This window comes from Antechinus flavipes, chromosome 4, assembly GCF_016432865.1.
Source record: "Antechinus flavipes isolate AdamAnt ecotype Samford, QLD, Australia chromosome 4, AdamAnt_v2, whole genome shotgun sequence".
NCBI classification, from domain to species: Eukaryota; Metazoa; Chordata; class Mammalia; order Dasyuromorphia; family Dasyuridae; genus Antechinus; species Antechinus flavipes.
The window spans coordinates 189,518,016-189,540,354 of NC_067401.1; the positions used below are offsets into that span (position 1 = coordinate 189,518,016).

A 22,339-nucleotide genomic window follows, 5' to 3' on the forward strand; every position below is an offset into this window, starting at 1 on the left:
TAGGTTGTATCTTTAATATACTTTGGAAGTTAGAATATTGAGAGAATTAAATCATTTCAAAGAATCCTGCTGTCACTTTCAAATATGGTCTAGGAACTAGGTGCATTCTAGTTCTCTGAGATTCATTCATCCATCCCCTGCATAATAAAATAGATCAAATACTGTACTTGGGAATCAGGAGACCTAGAGTCAAATTCCAACCTTGCTAGTAATTAGTTGTGTAGTGGTTGGCAAGTTCCTTGAACTCTTATGTACCTCATTTTCATAGGAATGTAGGTTTTATATCTGGAAAAGTCCAGGCCAGTCCAATCTTTTCATTTTATAGATTAGGAAACTGAGACTCGGTGATTTATTCAATATCACACAGATGGTAAGTAATGGATCCTGGGATTTGAACTCAGGTTTTCTCAAATTCAGACCTTTTTTCTTTTTATGCTGCTTTCTCTAGGAGTCAAAATGTTTTAATTTTTAAGGAGAGTTGACTCCAGAAAGTGAACTGAATTTCTTAGCCATAAAATGACAGGATTGAACTGAATATGCTCTAAGGTTCCATTTCTAGCAATCTGAATTTAAGCTATTTTCAGGGACCTCTTAATGTTGGCATGTGGCAAACAGGAAGGTTTTTTGCAAACAAATATGGAATAAATACAGTCAAACAGTTAAGCAAATGATATGGGGAATACAAGATTCTATTGTGCTTATTTATTGGCTAAAAATAAATAAAAATGCATTTGGTTGGGTAGAGCAAAGCAGTGCCTTAAAATTTCTCTTACAATAAGATATCTTCCATGCAAATATCAAAAATATACAAAAGATGTAACAATAATGATCTTGTTCAATGGCTTTCTGATTATTATTATCAACTGAAGTATAAAATAGGGTGAGACATGTTTAACTTATATTGGATTATTTGCTGTCCACAGGAGGGAAAAGGTGGGGAAGGAGGGAGAAAAATTTGGAACACAAGGTTTTGGAAGGGTGAAAGTTGAAAATTATCTTTGCATGTATATAAGAAGCTATTATTGTTTTAAAAAATAAAATAGGGCAAGATAGCCTTGTCAATCTGTCTACTCAAATAGGTGGATCATGAAATAAGTTTAGAGCTGGAAGAATCCTTAGAGGTCATCTTATTCCACCTCTTCATTTTTCAGAGGAAGAAACTAAGGCCCAGAGAGGTTATTACCTTTCCTAGGTCTCATAGGTAGCAAATAGCGGAGCAGGAATTTGAATTTAAGTCTTCTTGATGCCATATCTAGCATTGTTCCCACAATTTCTGTTCTCCAAATACTACTTGCTGCAGATACCTTATTCTGACTTATCTAGCTCCAACTCTTAAATGAGATGTATAATTAAAAAAAAAAGTTATTTTAAGTTCTGAATTTTTTTCCTTTCTCTCATCCTACTCAATGAGATGACAAGAAAAACAAAGTTTATTTCAAATACATGTATTTGTGCAAATTAGATTCCTAAATTGGCATTCTTCCCCCTTCTCCAAAAAAAAAATTGAAATGAAGAAAGGAAACATTCTCTTTGATAGTGGATATCACATTTCATTATAAGTTTTTTGGTCATGGTGTTGAGGAGAGTTCCTAAGTCTTTCAAAGCTGATTATTTTTATTAATTTTGACATTTATTTTTATAAGATTTTGATTTCCATTTTTTCTCTTTTCCTCCTCTCATCCTTCCCTAAGATGGCAATCAATCTGATATAGCTTATAAGTGTATAATCATATTAAACACATTTCTACATTAGTTGTAATGACCACGTATTTAAAATCAGCCGGAGTTAGGAATTCAGGTTAAGGGAAAAATCTTCAATATTTATTAAGGTGAAGAGGTGAATAAAGATTGCGATAGCAATATGGACAGTTGCGACAGGAAGCCAGCTAACAGAGAGAGATGTGAGCTAAGCAAACCGTGGCAAGGCAATCCCAAAAGTATCTCCTTCCCCTTCCTTTTCCACTCCCCTGCCTCCACCCACCAAAATCGTCATTTCCTATACAACACATCAGGACTTGCACAAAGAGTGGGCAGGGGCCATTCTTTCTCCAAGCTTATATATTAATAGAGTATGGTTCAATTACTATTTAGCCTCATGTGCTTGGGACCTCAGTGCATCAACTCAAGCCTCAGCCCATTACAATTAGTTATGTTGTAGAAGAAGAATCAGAACAAAAGGAAAAAAATAAGAAAAAAATTAAAAAGTGAAAATAATATGCTTTAATCTGCATTCAGACTTTATAATTCTGGAAGCATTTTCCATCACGAATTTTTTATAATTGTTTCGGATCATTATGTTGCTGAGAAGAGAAAAGTTTATCACAGGTGATCATCTGCACAATGTTGCTATTATTGACGATATTGTTCTATTGGTTCTACTCACTTCACTCAGCATCGGTTCATATAAGTCCAGATTTTTCTGAAATCTGCCTGCTAGGATGAATACAGAGAGGACTGGCGAGACTTACATGAACTGATGCTAAGTAAAATGAGCAGAACCAGGAGATCATTATATACCTCAACAACAATACTGTATGAGGATGTATTCTGATGGAAGTGGATCTCTTCAATAAAGAGATCTAATTCAGTTTCAATTGATCAATGATGGACAGAAGCAGCTACACCTAAAGAAAGAACACTAAGAAATGAATATAAACTGCTTGCATTTTTGTTTTTCTTCCTAGGTTATTTATACCTTCTGAATCCAATTCTCCCTGTGCAACAAGAAAACTGTTTGGTTCTGCACACATATATTGTATCTAGGATATACTGTAACCTATTTAACATGTAAAGTACTGCTTGCCATTTGGGGAGGGGAAAAATCGGAACAGAAGTGAGTGCAAGGGATAATGTTGTAAAAAATTACGCTGGCATGGGTTCTGTCAATAAAAAAAAGTTATTAAAAAAAAAAAAAAGAAATCTGCCTGCTAATCATTTCTTATAGAACAGTACTTCTTACATTCATATACACAATTTGTTCAGCCATTCCCTAATTGATGGGCATCCTCTCGATTTCCAATCAAAATTATTGTTTTTGTACAAATTGTTCTCATTCTGATCATTTACTTTGCATCAATTAATATGTCTTCTCTGATTTTTCTGAAGTCATCTCATTTCTTAGTATAGTATTTTTTCACTTTCATAAAACATAATTTGTTCATTTTCCAATTTATAAGTCTCATTTCTTTGCTATCACAAAAACAGGTACTGTATAAATATTTATATATATATGGATCCTTTTTTCCCTTTGATCCTAGTAGTTTATAACCCAAAGTAATAGTGATTTCTCTAGATGAAAGGGTATGCAGAGTTTAATAGCTTTTATGGGTATTGTTACACATTTCTTTTGTTATTAGAATTTTTTCATATGGCTGTTGATAGCTTGGGTTTCTCTCTCTGAAAGCTGCCTATTTATATCCTTTTACCATTTATCAATTGAAAAATGATTCTTAACATAAATTTGACTCAATTCCTTATAAGAACCTTTATCAAAGAAACTTGATGTAAATTCCAGTCTCTCTTCTAATTTTAGCTTCATTGCTTTTGACTGACACATAAATCTCTCTTAATATTTTTAGTTTAACTGTCTACACTATAAAAGATGAAGAATGGCTGTTGTACAACTATACCATGTAGTTAGAGGAACAACCTGTAGAATTGGTCCAACAATATATACACCCTAAACAGATATGTTAATTATACCTTAATCTTAAGACTCAAATAAAAAATCCAGTAGTCAGTTGCTAAGCATTTTAATAACTAGCACCTATGTGTCATGCATTATGCTAAGAACTGAGGATACAAAAATAGTTCTTAAGGATTATTCATAAGGAGCTCATAATATAATAGGGAAAAACAGTGAACAAATATGCATGAACACACTTTACATAAATAGGACAAATAGGAAATAAGGGAAAGCGCTGAAATTGAGAATTTGAGAAAAGCTTCCTATAGAAGGTGGGAAGTAGTGGTGGTAGTAATAAATTGGAGTGGGGAAAACCTTTTTTTTTAATTTATGATTTTTATTTTCCCCAGTTACACTCAAAGCAACTTTTTTCTTTTTGGTTTTTTTTATATATATATATATTTCATATGACTCATGTTGGGAGAGAAAAATCAGAACAAAAGGGAAAAATCAAAAGAAAAATTAAAAAGATGAAAATAGTATATATTGATCTACATTCAGTCTTTATAGTTCTCTGGATGCAAAGATATTTTCCATCCAAAGTTTATTGGGATCACAAAGTTATTGGATTACTGAACCACTGACAAGAACCAAGTCTATCATAGTTGATCATCACAATCTTGTTGCTGTGTACAAGCTAGTTCTTCTTGTTTCACTTGATATCAGTTCATGTAAATCTTTCCAGATCTAAAATCAGTCTGTTCATTTTTTTTAATGGAACAATATATTCCATTATTTTCAAATACCATAACTTATTCAGCCATTTCCCAATTGATGATCTATTCATTTTCCAATGCTTTGCTGCCACAATGAGCTGCTACAAACATTTTTGCATGTGTGGCTCCTTTTCTTTGGAGTACAGACCTAGTAATGGCACTGCTGAATCCTTTTGTATATACAGTTTTACAGCCCTTTGAGCATAGTTCCAGATTGCTCTCCAGAATAGTTGGATCAGTTCACAACTCCACCAATAATGTATTAGTGTCCCAATTTTCCAAGTAGGAAGAAATTTGAGGCAGGCAGATGCTCCAATAGGCTATAGGGATAGCCCTGTAGAAGGCAAAGGGATGCTACCATCAAAGAACCAAGTTGGATGGACAATTAAGTGGATCCAGAAATGACCAGTAGAAGAATTGGCTGGCTTACCTTTGCTTTTAAGTGACTCCCAATTTATACCTTTAACTTTAGATCCCTCAAACAACAGTATTGATATAAACTGTGATATTTAGGGGAAGGGTGGTCCTGAATTAGAAATCTCAAACCCCTCCTGACATAGGGGAAACTCCCAGATAGTAATCTCCTCCTGAAATCCAATTGAGATCGTGGCCTGGGGCATAATCACTACCCTTTATTGAATTGAAAATTAGTCCCTCAAATTTATCTGGAGTTTGGTGCCTAGATCCAGGCAACCAAAAAATCCAACTTGATCAAAAGTTGTACCCCAAACCTGTATTAAATTCCTTTTTGAAGAGCCGGATGAGTTATTTCTCAGTGTAATAAACCCATTTTTTTGGCCACAAACCTCACTCAATTAGAACTGCAGATTCTTTCACAAAGAAATATGACACCCACCTGGGGATCTTTCAATCCTCATTTCTCACACCTCAATAGTATTATGCCAATAGAAAGGCAATGTGATAGGAAGACAGTTGTTCTTAGAATCAGGAAGACCTGGGTTCAAATTTTGCCTTTATCTCTGGTTGAGTTACTCTAGACATGTCTATGATCCTAGGACCTTTAAGATATAAATTGTTTGGAAAGTTCTTCACCAGGAACCCCCTCCGCTGATAATCATAATTGCTTTAAAGGTTTACAAAGCCCTTCAGGTAACATCTCATTTTGATGAGGTTTAGCTCCCCTCAATTACCACTCAGGGAACCAAAAATAATGAGGTTTGGCGTGGGGCAGGGAGTTGTGTGAACCCCCTTCTGGTCGGCCCAGGTCCTTTGTAGATGAATTTACAAAACCGAAAAGTTAAACTGGCAAAAGAAGTTTATTATTAGAAGTGAGAAGTCAGCTTTGGCAGGCTGACTTCCTTAGCGGCAGGGTCCTGACAGAGAAGTAAAGATCTATTAGAGAAATCCTGACAGAGAGGTAGATAGGGTCCTGTTAGGGAAATAGGTGAGAGAGATAAAGAGGGAGTAACGCTGAAAAGAGAATGTCTTCTCAGTGGGCAGAGGGTCGTAGCTATGTCAAAGAGAGAGAGAGATTCCTTAACATGATTCCTGCTTTTGGCTTCTGCAAGGGATTGAGCTAAAGGAAGCTTGTTATATGGGCAGCTCTTGGTGGGGGCTGGGAGCAGTTTGAGCTAGAATCAGAAAAGAGAATCTTCGAGTTGAATGAGTCTCTCTGGGCTAATCTCCAACTCAATAGAGTTGGATAGAAATCTCCATCTCCAGCTCAGGATAAGTAGGAGTGGTCCTGGACTCAACTAGTCCCACCCAGATAACAGAACGAAACCACTTGATCTTGATTCCCTGGGGTGGGTCTCTCAGGGGAGAGCTTCTCTGAGGGAGTTTCCCAAGCTTTCCCCTCAAAGTCTGGGAGAATTTAACTGCTCCTGAAATTCCTTGTGTGGTTTTAAAAAAACTTTCAGTGATATTGTATGGCTATAAGATATGCAATGGTAATAATAAAAAAATTAAAGCTAAGCATCACTCTAATCAGTACATGGTAAAATGAATGGGCTGTTGACCTTCCTGGAAATATGAGGAATTAGGCAGAAGTTGTGGAAAGTATGTCATCAAAAGAAAATATAAATAGAAAAAAAAAAAAAAGGATAGATTGGTTATGAAGAAAAAGCCAGGAAAACTAATTAACTGCCCGTTTACTGCATTGGTGTCCACCACAAGGGCACTAGAAGAAGGTGCACCCTGTGGTGAATTTATGACAGGATTAGAAGAGCCTCACAATGGCCAGGCATGGGTGAGCTATACTCGGCATCATTGGAGGGAAAATTCATTATAAATGAAGTCAAAGATGCCTGGGAATTTGCCATTTAGATCTCCAGACTCCCATTCAGGGTATCTGTTTCCACTTTTCACATATATTTAAGTGATTTGATAAATATATTCACTCCAAGTTATGAGTGTGACTTACTATATTGCCTCTATATATTTGTATTTTAAGAATAAATGTCTAATTGTAGAATTTCAATAGGCAGAAAAACATTTTAGAAGATAAGAGGCCTTTTTAGGGCCCCTGAAATCATTCCAGGAAACAGCTTCCATCTCTATAGATTTATTAAGTTAACACAGGTGGAAACTTGTATTTTTTGGGGAAATGGAAATCAAAATGGGGGAGAAGCTGAATAAAAGGGCTTCCCAGGTTCCTAAGAAGAGAAATTGAGGGACTCATTCAAGTTCACATAGGTAGGAAATAGTAGAGCCAAGATTTGAACCCGCATCTTCTCCCTTCAAACTTTTTCCTATACATCCTGCTCAAACCTAAGGAGCCAAGAAAGAATGGTTAGCTGCTCTCTTCCCCTTTCTTCCCCAATTGTCTTTCTCTTCCAATGAAGATGCTTATATAACTCTCTAGGCTTGCTTTTCCAGAATCCTGAGTTCTTTTACCCTCGAATGTCACTCTTCTCCCTGAGACTTGGCTCTGTTCCCTTTTGGGTGACTCTATCTTAGAAGATGACTGAAGGGATGTTAATATCATTATCTTGAATTTACTCAGCACTCAGCTATATCTTGGAAGCCCTGGAATGAGGAAATGAGGATACAATTTTTTTCCAAGCTCATGTGTTTTTTACTTCTTACTTCCTCTACTTTCACAGCTTTTTGATTTTTCTGTAAAGGGGCAGATGGAAAAACAGGGAGGTGTAACTCCTAACACATAGGTATCTTGGGGATATTCTGGAGAGAGGAAGTGAATTGCCTTAGGTAAGGATATGGATAGTGACCAATAATTTATGGGATGAAGCAGGATGTCAGTCTACCCATCCCCTGACAACTACACACATAGGTTCTGCCTGATCCTAGATCAAAGAGGCAAACTACAGATTGTCTTCTCCAGTCCTTAAGGTTTGTGTTCCTGTCCATTTCCTAAACTAGGTACTAGGAGAATAGAGGAGAGAGGAAATCCCTTAGATTTGGGGATAACAATGGAGAACAACATAGTTAGGAGAGTTTTAGGAACCCACGGAATTGTCTCCCCCTTCCATTTCCCCACACCCTCGGCTAGGTGCTCATTATGTCTATGAGATTTTGCTTGTCTCTGTGTTAGCTCACAAGTTCAGTGGTTCTAAAATTAGCTATATAGAATGCTAGATCCTCCTATGAGGAAATAAGAATAGAAAAAGAAAATTCCCTTCCCCAGTTATCACACAGTGATACCACTAAGTGAGTGGCACAAAAGGAGTTCAGGTCTCCTGATTCCAAGAGTCTGGGAACATTTTAGAACATTAGGAGAATTAGGGGTTTTTCTGGTCCACTCCAGTTTTCCATCCTTTCTGCCTTTTCCCTTCCCTGCCCACTGCCCAACAACATACAGACTCAAATCAATATCCACATCTTTATTAAGATGCCCCGCAGGGCGAGGATCTGTGAGGCTAAGTCAAGTATTAGCCCCCCAACTCCATTGTTTGGGTGGGTGGATATCTGAGGAGAGAAGTTTTGATGTGTGAGGATCATTCCTGCATGGCATTGCTACCATCTGCTGTAGCAGGTGACATGATGAGGTGATCCTGGGCTTAGGAGGGTGATATTGGTCCCTAATGGGAGTTTCAGGAAATGACAAGCCTGGAAGAAAGGGAAAAGTAGTGGGAGACAGAGGGAGGAGGATGGTGTCCCCAATTCCTGATCCTAAGAGACAGGCCAATAAACATACCTTAAACCCGTTTTGTACCCCAAATCCATTTCTCCCACCAAATTCTTACTCCTTACCTCACTTTCTAGACCATACCTTCTCAAGAAACTCCTGGACATGGGAGGCTACTGAGAGGTTCCCAGGAAAAGAATCCTGCAACTTCAGGTGCATGATGGTCCTGGGCCCTAAGGGACCATGAGCATAGTTCATGATCTAGGTGTCTCGTCCCATAACCTTTGGTTTGCCTCAGTTTCCAGGTCCTGTTTTCCTCAGGGATCCAAATGTCCAACTTTTCAGCCCCTTTCAGAGACCACCCTCCAGTTCCTAAATGAAGCTAAGGCATCTGTTCCTCTCACTCCTTTTAGGACATCAGGGGTCCCTCCCTTCAGTTCTTTTTTCCCATTGGGGACCACCTCTCCACTCTTACCTGTCCCTTGTGGCTTGCTGGGCAGAATTAAAAGGAGGAAAAGAAGCATCCAGGTTTCCATCATGGCAAACTGATGACTGGAAGGAAGCATGTTCCAATTCTAAGTCAACCCTTTCTTCTCCTTTTCCCTCCTCTCTCCCCTATTCCTTATCCTACCTATGCCTGCCCTTCTATGCCCCAACTTTCCTCACATATCTAAACCTACATACTTCTGTTTGGAAAATGGAAGGGGGGAGGCTATTTAACTGGATTTTCTAGTTTTTCCTAGTAGAGCTATGATGGATTGTAAGGTGATCTCTGAAGGAGAGCAAAAAGGTAGGAGATTTGATGTTTAAGACTTGAGTATGAAAAGGAGGTTGGAAGGAAGTCAGATTTCATCAGTTGCAAGACAGTTGGATAGGACTGAGGACTAATTGAACAAGGGTGGGAATGGAAGTGTAGACACCAAGGAGAGGAAGGCTGAAGTGTTCTTGTGGGCTGTTCCTGGGCTCCACCCCAATCATAGCCTCTTGTTCCTTCTTAGGGATTATGTATTAACCTCAATTAATCCCATTATTCACAACACTAATGGTTTTAGGAATGTGAGCCCAAAAAGGAAGGGGTGGGGTAGACCAATTTCCTGAGGCTCTAATTTCCCTAGCCCTGGTGGCTCCTTGACTATAAGGAGAATTCACTTCTAAGTGTTCTAATACAAAACAGAAATCCATACATAGAGAGATGTACTTATTCAGCCTTGGGCATTCACTAAACATCTTCCTTTTGCTGCTCTCCCACCCCTGCTCAAGCCCCTTTTTACACTCAAACTTAGCATGTTCAACTCATTAGATAGACGTACCAGGCACTCATACTCTGATTTCTTAAGGATATGCACACATAAACAAACACATAAAGTGGTTTCTCCATCACCTTTCATCCTGTCTCCAAACATCTGGCTTCCAAAACCCAGAACAAAACAACAAAACAAAACCTATTTATACACCGGACAAGCAGGTAGCTATAGAAAGAGAAAAGAATACACCGTATAGACACAAATGACAAAAAAAAGTCAAAAAGAGGACAAAAAACACAGCAAGTATCATAAAGGCATAACCTAGAGACTATGAGTGATAGAACATCTGGAGAAGTCCCCCTCCTATATAATAACTAACATTTATAGAAGTGTCTATGTGCCAAGTCCTATGCTAAGTGCTTCAAACTTTACTTTTGCTCTATTTATTTGATCCACACAACAACCCTGGGATGCAGATGTTGTTATTATCCACACTTTACAGATGAGGAAACTGAGGCAAGCAGAGAAGTGATGTCCCCAGCATCACACAAATGCCAAACAAGTGTCTAAAACACTTTGAACTCAGATCTTCCTGACTTCCTTACTTTTTTCTTTTTTATTTGAAATTAAAGTTTATTATCAGTACAGTTAAAAATAACAATACACACTTGCACAAGAGGCTATTGTCCTGGAGGTTTTCTATTCCTCCCATTTGGAATGCCAAGAAGGAAACAATTACTTTCCAGTAAGATTTAAGCCCCCGTGCTCAGAGATGCTAGCTCCTCCTCCCTTTGCTGCCACCAGTCCTCATGTGATTTCTGAATTTCTTAAATTTCTTTATCTCTGATGGCCTAAAAGAGAACTGACAAATTTTTCTGCTCTCTGTTCCCTAGAGACAAGTTTCAAAAGGGTTAAGAAAAAAATAATGCTTATCATTTGTAAATTAACAGTCTTAATCTTTTATGTTCTTTTACTTGAAATTGCTTTCTCTCAACTATAAGTTCCTTGAAAGTAGGGATTGTTTCATTCTTTGTTTTTTTTAATCTCCATCACCTAGCATGGTGCCTGATACCATTACCTAATGGCCCCATTAGCTTTCTAGTTCAGGGTTTAAATCCCATGTCATCCATGACACTTTTAACCTTGCTGTACCTTAGTTTCCTCATCTGTAAAAATGAGGGAGTTGGAATAGACAGCCTTGGAGTTTCCTTCAGCTTTTAGATCCCGTTCCTAAATGAATATAAGTAGTCAGAAATTAAGCTAGAGAAACACCAAAGGGCATCTTACCAGATGATTCACCAAAAAGAAGACATCGTGTATAAGACATATAAAAGTTGCACCATAGATAGGGATTATCTGGAGTTGCGAACTCTGATTTCAAGTCCAGCCTCAGACACTAGCATTTCCTTGGCCATGACATTTAACCTTATCTGCCTCGGTTTCCTCATCTGTAAAATGAGCTGGAGAAGGAAATGGTGAAGCACTCCAGTATCTTTGCCAAGAAAATCTCAAAAGAGGTCACAGAGCCAGACATGACTGAGAAACAAGATGGAAACACATTAGAATGGAATAGGATAATTTGCCTCTCTCCGAAAGGATGAAATTCCTTCTTTTCAGGATGGGATTCTGGGTATGTCAGGGCCTATACTCTCAGCTTAGGGCTCAGCTTTCACACACAGGCCGAATATCTCTGATCTTGTTTCTGTTTTCCCACCTCAGCATTATTCTTATTACACTAGCCCCTTGACCTACCTAGCTTTCTGAGCTCTGGCTACAGGAAGGAGAGATAAACCCTTAGTTTGGGCTGCTCTTCAAAGTCTTTCCTTAAAACCCATGATCTCTTCAGTATCAGGAGTTCACTTTATCAGGCCTTAATTCACTTGTCCTACTTCTCTCAGGGATTTAGATCGATAGTCAATCAATCAACTCACAAGCACGTATGCAATGCCTATTATGTGCTAGGTACTAGAGAGCTTATAGTCTATAGCAGTCTCCAACTGCTACTGTGTCCCGGAGTCATAGAGAACAGCATGTCTGGGTTACCCAGGGGAAATGGGTCTGGGAATGGACATTTGAATTCTGTGAGAACCTGGAGGGTCAGGAAAAGGGAAGTCTAGAAAACGCTTACTCACCCTCTTGCCCTACCTGTGTTTCCTAGGAACTTGCTGGGATAGTTTAATCTTGTGGGGACAGAATGGTGACATCTCCCTGGGAATGGAGATCCTAGTGTTGATGGAGTCCCTGGCACACCTGAATTCCCCTGGAATCCTTAATGAAACTCAAAACTTTATAAAGGGTCCAGATGGAGCCAGAGGTTGCCATCCAAGAGCTCTGAATTCAGCATCATGGAGGTTGCTTTTGCCTTGCTTGCTGGCTTGTTGGCCTTGTCTGGAAATGGTGAGTAGAGTGAGGGGCTTCATTTTCTGAGGAGAGGGCAATGGATTCCTGAGTCATGAGAAAGCACTGAATTCTTGTATTTTGTTCTTTCCAACAGCTCAACCAATTCAACCAAATACCGCTGGGACTATCTCCGGAGGTCTCCCTAGTGCCTCTGAAAGTCTCCCCAGTATATCTGGAGCTCTTCCCAGTATCTCTGGAGGTCTCCCTACTGCTTCTGGAAATCTCCCCAGTATCTCAGGAAATCTCCCCAGTATCTCTGGAGGTCTCCCTACTGCTTCTGGAAATCTCCCCAGTATCTCTGGAAATCTCCCCAGTATCTCTGGAGGTCTCCCTACTGCTTCTGGAAATCTCCCCAGTATCTCTGGAGGTCTCCCTACTGCTTCTGGAAATCTCCCCAGTATCTCTGGAGGTCTCCCTACTGCTTCTGGAAATCTCCCCAGTATTTCTGGAGGTCTCCCTACTGCTTCTGGAAATCTCCCCAGTATCTCTGGAAGTCTCCCCAGTATCTCTGGAGGTCTCCCTACTGCTTCTGGAAATCTCCCCAGTATCTCTGGAAGTCTCCCTACTGCTTCTGGAAATCTCCCCAGTATCTCTGGAAGTCTCCCCAGTATCTCTGGAGGTCTCCCTACTGCTTCTGGAAATCTCCCCAGTATCTCTGGAAGTCTCCCCAGTATCTCTGGAAGTCTCCCCACTGCCTCTGGAAGTCTCCCCAGTATCTCTGGAAGTCTCCCCAGCATCTCTGGAAGTCTCCCCACTGCCTCTGGAAGTCTCCCCAGCATCTCTGGAAGTCTCCCCAGTATCTCTGGAAGTCTCCCCAGTATCTCTGGAAGTCTCCCCACTGCCTCTGGAAATCTCCCCACTGCCTCTGGAAGTCTCCCCAGCATCTCTGGAAGTCTCCCCAGTATCTCTGGAAGTCTCCCCAGCATCTCTGGAAGTCTCCCCACTGCCTCTGGAAGTCTCCCCAGCATCTCTGGAAGTCTCCCCACTGCCTCTGGAAGTCTCCCCACTGCCTCTGGAACTCTTCCCAGTATCTCTGGAGGTATATTTACTGTCCCTGGACATCTCCCTGGCATCTCTGGAGGTATCCCTACTGTCTCTACAATCTCCCCACTGTCTCTGGAAGTCCCTCTAGTATCTCTGGAAGTCTCCCCAGTATCTTTGGAGATCTCCCCACTGCCTCTGGAAGTCTCCTCCATATCTCCCTAGATCTTCTTCCTGTCTCTAGAAGTCTCCCTAACATCTCTACTGTCTCTGGAAGTCTCCTCCATATTTCTGGAGGTCTCACTATGTCTCTGGAGTTCCTAACTCTCCCTGCGGGCTTTCCTGAAGGTATCTTCACTCTCTTTGGGAATTTCCCCACTATCTCTAGACATCTTCCGAGTCTTAACTATCTTTAGACCTGTTCCTCTATTAACTCTTATCCTTACTTTTCTAAGATCTGTCCTTTTTTTCTCAGGATCCTCTGGAACTACCACAACAACTTCTGCATCTGTTCCAGCAGTCTCTGGAAGTGCTTCTTCTACGACAGGTAGAACCATTGGTATCTCCTTAACGATCCTCATTCAATGACCCTCATCATCAGGGTCATTTTCGAAGAGGGTGGTGTTGGTACCCAATGATTACTTCTCTCTTAAGCTCTAAAACCATCTCTAACAGAATCCCCACCTGGGTTCTGTCCTAAAGTCAATCCCATGTCATCTGGTTGTATCTCTCTTCTCCCTTCCCCTCAAGCACTCAGTCAGGCTGGCTAGTCAGTTAGGGGCTGCCCACATTCCAAAATTGTTACTGTTTGTCTTGTGTGCTATCCCTCTTTTGGCTGTAAAAGTGTCAGATTTCTCTCCTGTCCTTTTCCATCTTCTTACCACACATATTATTGCTACCTTGAGGTAACCAGGGAGTCCAGTGGACATAGTGCTAGATTTTGAGTCAACAAAACCTGAGTTCAAGTCCTACCCCTGACACTTACTTAGGTCTGGGACTCTTTTCCACTTTTTGTTTGTGTCAATTTTCTCATCTGTAAAATGGGATATCCCCAAAGGGTCGTTGTGAGGATCAAATGAAATAATTTGATGCATCTAAAGTCCTAGGCATCATAATATAATCAAAACTGGAAGAAACTCAAGAGATAATAATTCAATTCAGGCCCTAGCTAAAAAGGTCTAGCATTAGCTAAAAGATGAGTTCCCATTAAGTCCGTTCCACTTTGGGGTAGCTCTAACTGCTGCATTGAAGTGAAATTTGCCTTCCTGTAATTTACAACTCTTGGTCCTAGTTCTCTTCTCTGCAGTCACACAGAACAAATCTAATCCATCATCCACTTGACAGCCTTAGAATACAGAACAGAGATCATGCCCTTCCCCTTAGTCTCCTCCCTCCCTCACCCTTGCCTTTATTTGTAATTGGGAGCGATGGGGAGATCTTTCTCTCTGATAGAGCAGGTGAGTGGAGAAGAGGATATTATCCTGGTCCTTCTTTTTGTCAAGGATCCTGGAGGAGATAGTAGTGGGAGAGTAGTCACTTCTGGCTCTTTTGGATAAAATTAACTTCAAAAACAGAAAGATAAGCCCTAGACTTCATTTGTAGTAGGTGCTCAATAAATATGGGTTGAACTTATTTGAAGAGAAAATAACCTACATAGAAGTACTTAGAGGGTAATGATAGATTATCATAAAAGTTTTAGAACTGAAAAGGATCTCTTCTTCATTTTATGGGTGAGAAAACTGAGGCTCAGAGATTGTCCAAGTGACAGAGTTAGGGTTAAGAACTCAAATCTCCTGCCTCCTGGGCAAATGCTCTTTCTGTGACACCACTGTTCAGAAATGGAGAGACACGTGGAAACAGAACATGAGAAATGGAAACAAAGAAAATTACAGAGATGCAAGATGTCTTGGAAATACTGGTGGTAGAAACACACTGAGTAAGGGATCCACAAGGAGACAATGTTCCATGAAATCAGACATAAATAAAGAGAGATATCAGAGACATATATACACAGATACACACATCCCAGAGATGAATATATGGCATTGAGGAAAGGATGTCCCTTAGAGCCTCTGATCTTTGGAGTAACCAATTACTTGTCTTTCCAATCCCCAGCCCAGAGCACCACCCTCAAACCCCAGAGGAATCCTTTCCCAGAATGGGCCATTGTCCTGATCACTCTAGTAGCTGTGGGAGTTGTCATCCTTTTGTTATTTGTCTTTTGCAAGGTGAGAGCCAAGTGGGCCAGATACTTGATCACTAAGGGGAGGAGGGAGGAGGGAGATGAAAGCTAAGGGCTCAGTTGTGGGCTGAATGTCTGAATCCCATAGGGAAAAGGAGAGAGGGAAGAACTAGATGATGGACAATTAGATCTCGGAAGAAAATGACCCTTGGGGGACAATTTGGGATTTGGAGACCAGATTCTGGATTGTTGAAAGGACTACAAATTCCACAAAGATAGCTGGAGGCTGTCAGGGAGAGGGCCAGACTCCTGGGTTAACCCTTTATACTCCCTCCTTTTTCAGTTTTGTCTTCACCTCCGTCAGGATGTAGACCTTGTGTCATACTGCCGCAATCCAGGGAGAGCAGACCAGTGCTACAACACTAAATAGGAGTGTTGGTACCAGGACCTTCGAATCCGTTGCCCTGAGACTTGAGAGATAACCTGAATTCCCCACCATTTGTCTCTGCCCAAAACCTCCCCATGTTTTTATTCCTTCAAGGAGAACCATTGTGGACCCTACAATGTTCACTTCATTGGTGACCATTAGGTGTCTGGACATGTCTCTGGCTCTTTGAGGGAAGAGTTGAGCTCGATTGGCCCTGGCTTTACATTCCTTCAGATTCCTGTTTCTTTTTAATCCAAGAGCATGAGAACCTCCTCAACTACTCTTACCTTGCCCACTAATAAACAATTTTACTTCCATCCAGTTTCTGGAGTAAGAGAAAGCTTCCTCCCTCAAAGACCCAGTCACTTAGCATCGTGTCACTCAGAGTCTTGGGGCATAAACCACCGTTTCACAATTCACTCACTAGGGAATCCTCTTTGGCTGGTCTCAGCCTGCCCTCTTCTGCTCCACCTTTCCCTTCTTTCCTTTTGCAGGCTGGTAATAAATTCTCTACTGAAATGACTGATTAGACCACTTTAGGTGGGAAGGGAGGGAAGAGGTTGGCTGAGATTGGCTGAGAACCTGGAGAAACTATAGATCAGCAGAGATCAACCTCTCTTCCCTACTCTAGACTTGCTTGTGGAACGCTTTCAGCTCCATTAAATAAAGCATAAATTTTGAAAGTTTTCTTCTATCGTATTTCTATCCTACCTGAGTTCAACCCTAGCTCCCCTCAAGAGCAGCCTTTTTTTTTTTTTTTTTTTTTTTAATCCACCTTATTCCTATGTAATAAAAGGGTTGTGTGCTTCAAGGGATCCTTGAAAGCAATGGAAGTCTATGTGAGTAGGTTTTCAGAACTACCAGCCTAATATTCGGGAAAAAAAATTAAAAGGAAAAAAAGAAAGAAAGAGAAATCAATAGAAGGCCAGATAGGACAGAGTCATCAGCTAGGTGACCACTCATTTATTCATTCAACAAATATTTATTAAGCTCTAGGCAAAGAATCAGAAGCCTAGGTCCCTAGAGAGAATGGGTGCTGAGGTGAGTAAACTAGATACCTGAATTCAGGGCTTGTAGGGCTGAGATTAAGTCCACGTTTCCACCACAGTTTCCCTGTCTCCCAAGAGCTGGCTGGAGACAGGATGTTTGGGTTCTGGGTGAATGTAGTCCTGACCTGCCTCTTAAGAGTCTCATTAATCTCTTGTTAGTCATTCTAATGAGTTGTTCACCCTCTCACCCTCTTCCCACCCAATCTTGCCCTACCCAGACTTAGAGGCTGGTCACAAGAAGAAAAATCAATGTGCCCAGCTCCTAAGACCTATATACAACTTTTCTATTCTTTACTTCCATCACTTTGTTGAATTTGGGAAGAGGGACCCCAAAAGTTTGGTGTCATGAAGTGTCTCAAAAGAATTAGTAGGCTTGAACCCATCTCCTAGTCAAGGGGCAAAGTTTTGTTGCAATAGTAATTAAAACACCACTACAAAAAGCCACCTGGAATTCTAAGGGGAATCTCAGCAAAGAAACAGAAGCAATGAGATACTGTTAAAAATTATACTCTGGACACTGAAAATCAGATATCAAGGAAAATTTATTAAATCTTAAGGAATCATCTTAATGTTTCTGGCCAGAAGTGGGCTCCATTTCTCTTGAGGAAAAGGAAGCATCGAATACAAAAATGGGGGAACCTTCATACCTGCTCCTTTCCTTCCTTGCTTTATACACAGCTCCTTTCAGAGAAGGGATTGGTTGGTCCTATCCAGGTTACAGTCTTTCTGATACACCCACTACATATTTCCTCTTAATATGTATAAAACATGTCCCTCCCTCCCTTATTATACATCTCATGTTCAAAAATGGTGGAAAACTCCTCCTCTGGGGTGTGTTATATAATATTCAATTAGACTATTAAGCAGGCCACTGTAGTGATTTGGTCAAGTCAGATCATTAATCCCAACTAGTTTGGGCTGGATAGGCTATTTAGTTTGTGGTTTTCTGAAAACTACAAGCCTCTTTCTGATTGGCTGAATCCACCTGTGTTTTCTTAGCCCCTCCAATTTTTGGTTTGCTCAAAGTTTCTATTGATCACTTAATTGTTTTGTGAATCCTAGTCTTCCTTAACTTCTCACATTCTGAAAACCTCTTGGTCAGTGGTACTCACTATCTCAATCCCACACTATCCTCAAAGCTTGCAACACTGTGGAAACACAACTTTTCAGCATTTTTCACAATTTCCCCATTTCCTTTTTAATAAGGATTTGGTTTTCACATCTTTTCTTTTGCCCCTTCTTCAAACCTTTTAACGTCGTCTTACATTCCTCATCTATATTTTAATCTTCCTCAAAAGTAATTATTCTATTTTAACATTTCTCTTTAAAGAAAAATTTGTACAATAAACTTGGCTACAAACAAGAAGATAAAACAATAATTATATACATGGTTCTGAGTAGACCCTCATCTTGAACCCATCATCCCCCTTTTTTCTGTCCTTTGGGGTGATGGAATTCTGGGGACAAGGGATGGAGATCTCAGTCTTCCGCAGGAATAATAACTATTTCAAGCTGGAAAGGGGCATAGAGTTGACTCATTTTATAGAGTAAACCTTTAAGGACCTTATTTCATATAGATTTATGCATCTATCAAAACAGAGTAGGCCAAATATTCATTTACTTACTTTAGGATATAATGACCATATTTTTCAGATTGAAAACTCAAGATCTTACTTATCTATTGATCACTTATTCTGATTAAAGAAGCTTGCCAGAAAAGGAAAAATTAATAATTTGGACATAATTAATAATCAAAAACTGGTCCTTTAGGCCTCCTTCTGAGAGCACATACATGATAGGATAAAGCATCCTTAGCTCAGTTTTATGTTGACACACACTTATGCAGTAACAATTCCACCTTATAGCCACTTAGGAATAATCAGGTGAGTTTTTATTGAAAGGATCTTCCCTGGGAAACTGAGTCAGAAAGATCCCACTTAAGCAGAGGCCAAGGTTATCTTTCCAACTTTTGCCTAGATATTAACCTCCATCTGTAAGAGCAGTTCAAGATCACATTCCTCTGAGTAGATAGTGGCACATTTCTCTCATGTGGTAGATTACTGACTTTTTTTTTAATTTAAATTTTATTTTATTTAATAATAACTTTGTATTGACAGAATCCATGCCAGGGTAATTTTTTACAACATTATCCCTTGCACTCGCTTATGTTTCGTTTTTTCCCCCTCCCTCCCTCCACGCCCCACCAAGATGGCAAGCAGTCCTATATATGTTAAATATGTTGCAGTATAGTGGATTACTGACTTAATGAGGTTGTTAGACAATCATATCTGAATTCAAAACTCTAAATAATTTCAGGTACAGTCCCAAGAGATTTTATCAATCAAAGGTTCAGGTGAATTTAGTTCTCAAGGATAATATATCCCAAGTAAGTATTGACTACAATCCGACATTAAAACAGTAAGAGATTTCTTCTAGAAACTTCTTAAGTTTACTTGTATAGGATTTTTAGGAACTACCCTCCCACACCCCCGCCTCCCGCCCAGTTATAATTTGTTTGGTTTCTCCATTTTCTACAATTCTTCTGGTTCAGAAGAAACAGGTCCCTTAACTTTGATGTAATGAGTCCAACCTTATTCAGGAGTTCTTCCTTTTCTTTTTTTTTTTTTTTTTAATAGCTTTTAATTTACAAGTTATATGCATGGGTAATTTTATAACATTGACAGTTGCAAAATTCCAATTTTTTCCCTCCTTCCCCTCATTCCCTCCCCCAGATGGCAGATTGACCAATACATGTTAAATATGTTAAAGTATAAATTAAATACCATATAAGTATACGTGTCCAAACAGTTATTTTGCTGTACAAAAAGAATCGGAGTTTGAAATATTGTACAATTAGCCTGTGAAGGAAATAAAAAATGCAGGCAGGCAAAAATATAGGGATTGGGAATTCAATGTAATGGTTCTTAGTCATCTCCCAGAGTTCTTTTGCTGGGTGTAGCTGGTTCAGTTCATTCCTGCTCCACTGGAACTGATTTGGTTCATCTCATTGCTGAAGAGGGCTACATTCATCAGAATTGATCATCATATAATATTGTTGTTGAAGTATATAATGATCTCCTGGTCCTGTTCATTTCACTCAGCATCAGTTCATGTAAGTCACTCCAGGCCTTTCTGAAATCATCCTGCTGATCGTTTCTTACCGAACAATAATATTCCATAATATTCATATACCGCATTTTATTCAGCCATTCTCCAATTGATGGGCATCCACTCAGTTTCCAGTTTCTGGCCACTACAAAGAGGGCTGCCACAAACATTTTTGTACATGTGGGTCCCTTTCCCTCCTTTAAGATCTCTTTGGGGTATAAGCTGGGTCAAAGGGTACGCACAGTTTGATAACTTTTTGAGCATAGTTTCAAATTGCTCTCCAGAATGGCTGGATGTATTCACAATTCCACCAACAATATTCAGCAGTTCTTACAGCAGTCTCAGTGGTTAGCAAAATCTGGAATGGTCCATCCCAATTAGGAAGCAACCTCTCTCCTTTCTAAGATATCTTCAGTACCCAGTCACCTGGTTTAAATGGATGTACAGTGAATTCAAGAGGTGGAGTCTGAGCAAGGAGTCCTTTTAATCGAAGTTTAATAACAAATAGGTACTGCCAATATAAAATCTTTTGGAAACCTATCGTTTCTCTGAAAGGATCTCTCCTTCCCACCCTGGGTAAGGCATTTCGTCCAACATTTCAAAGGACAGTAATCCAATATCCCACCTAGGAGCTGTTCTGACTCTGAGAAGCACTAATGGCAAACATTTCAATGCTTAGTTTTATGATCTATTTCAAAATTTGATTCATTTGATATACTCTTCCTGAGAAAGGTGGATGCCAAGGGGTATGGAATTCTCATTTAATTCCTAAACACATCATGACATTCTGTAATACCCTACCAGTAAATTGGGTTCCATTGTCTGAGTCAATCCTTTTCACTAATCCAAACCAAGGAATGATCTTTTCAAGGAGGATTTTGCTGACCCCAGCTGCCATAGCTGAGCTCAGAGGATAGTCTTCTACCCATCCAGTTAAGTACTTTATAATTATCAGTAAATGTTTAAGTTTCCCAATTAGTGGCACTTTAGTGAAATCTATCTGAGTACTTTGGAAAGGTCTTAGTGAGATTTCTCTTCCCCCTTTATTTGTTTCCTCAGGACCTTTTTGTTAACCTTCTGGCACATCACACATCTTTCTGTGAATTATTTTGCCACTGTATAAATCCTAATATACCCAAACTGTTTAAGAATTATATCACACAGTGCCTAGGTTCCCCAATGATTCCCCCTATGGAGAATTCCCATCAGTTCTCTTGTTATCCCTTTATTTAATATTTTTCTCTCATTTGGGAGTACCCACCATCCTTTCTCATCTTACTATTTATGAGACTCCATTCCTTCCAAATTTAACATGGGGTTTTCTCTGTCACTTAGCCCAGCTTGCCTTGTTTACTGACCAATCTTTCCCATTTATGATTGCATAACTGATGCGTTGCTAGTGGTATTGGAGAGGTGTGAGAATTGAGGTGGGGAATACCCTCTGGTGGGAGCAGGTCCAATGCAAAAGAATTCACAATCCCAAAAAGTTTGAATGGCAGAAAAGGAAAGTTTATTGTTCACTAAGAAGGAGCTCTCTTAGCCTACAAATTCCTAATGAGGAATTTGGCCAAAGTGTGTTTAATAGACCCCTGGCTATATGGGCAAAATGTTGGCCTGGGGCTGGGAGCTGTCTGGACTAATCAATAAAGGACCATCAGACAGAGATCTCCAATTGAATCGAAGGCTTTTCCCAGAGTCTGGGAACCCCCTGAAGGCAATCCAGGCCACCCGCAAAAGATCTCATTTCCAATGGGGGATATTTGACCAAGATCTCCAATTGAATGAAGCCACTTAACTTGGGAAGGGCTTGTCTGGAAAGATATGCTTTTCCCAGGGGAGAGCCCAAGACCTCAAATCTCCCTTCTTTTACAGATTAAAGGGGACACAGTTTCAGAGTTCACCCCTGTCATAACCTTTCCTTCTCTTTCCTTCAACCATTCCTGAAGATCCATCTGTAAATAATCATTCTCCTCTTTCAAAAGGAATATCATTCAAATCTGATTTAACTTGGGTTTGGAAGTCTATTACATTCAGACAACTATGTTTAGGTTCTGCCTGATTTGATTACAGGTCTCCGTGCTTAAAACCAAGTCATCTTTTTCCAGCAATAATGATTCATATTTTAAAATTTTTGAATCAGTCAATGACCTACCCTTTGGTTTAGGATGGTCCTAACTTGATGTGGGGTACTTACTATCAATGCTCCCCCAAAAGTCAATTTTTGACTTTCTGCTACCAACAAGGCAGTTGCAGCTACTGCTTGCAGACATTCAGGCCATCCCCTCCAAGAGAGGATCATGTTCTTCCCGATAAGAAGGCAACTGGTTGCCTTTCTCTAGCCCACAACTCCTGAGTTAAAACCCTCAAGGCAGTTCCTTTATCTACAATAACAAACAAGATGTTGGGGCACTAGCACAAACTCCCAAAGAATACAGGCCAGTGAGGGACACCGGCCTAGCTAAGAGATTTCACAACCTTCTCCTCTCATATGACATCACC

General features: G+C 39.9%; 1 protein-coding gene across 1 annotated transcript; it reads right to left on the reverse strand.

Annotated features, from left to right (window-relative positions):
- Positions 1 to 8,189: 8,189 nt before the first annotated feature.
- Positions 8,190 to 9,178, reverse strand: LOC127559156 (surfactant-associated protein 2-like). Its single transcript, XM_051992814.1, has 3 exons — positions 8,925 to 9,178; positions 8,594 to 8,682; positions 8,190 to 8,430 (listed from the first exon to the last, which is right to left on the reverse strand). Exons 1-3 carry the CDS (start codon positions 9,013 to 9,015, stop codon positions 8,338 to 8,340), a joined length of 273 nt encoding a protein of 90 aa, XP_051848774.1. The 5' UTR covers positions 9,016 to 9,178; the 3' UTR covers positions 8,190 to 8,337.
- Positions 9,179 to 22,339: the final 13,161 nt, after the last annotated feature.

What these genes read in the sequence shown, in the direction of transcription:
- LOC127559156 (XM_051992814.1), bottom strand. Translation starts at nt 9,015, where the DNA reads ATGCTTCCTTCCAGTCATCAGTTTGCCATGATGGAAACCTGGATGCTT. An exon ending in CAGCAAGCCACAAGGGACAG is followed by an intron (nt 8,683 to 8,924) that starts GTAAGAGTGGAG and finishes ATGGTCCCTTAG; the next exon opens with GGCCCAGGACCATCATGCAC. An exon ending in TCCAGGAGTTTCTTGAGAAG is followed by an intron (nt 8,431 to 8,593) that starts GTATGGTCTAGA and finishes CCTTTCTTCCAG; the next exon opens with GCTTGTCATTTCCTGAAACT.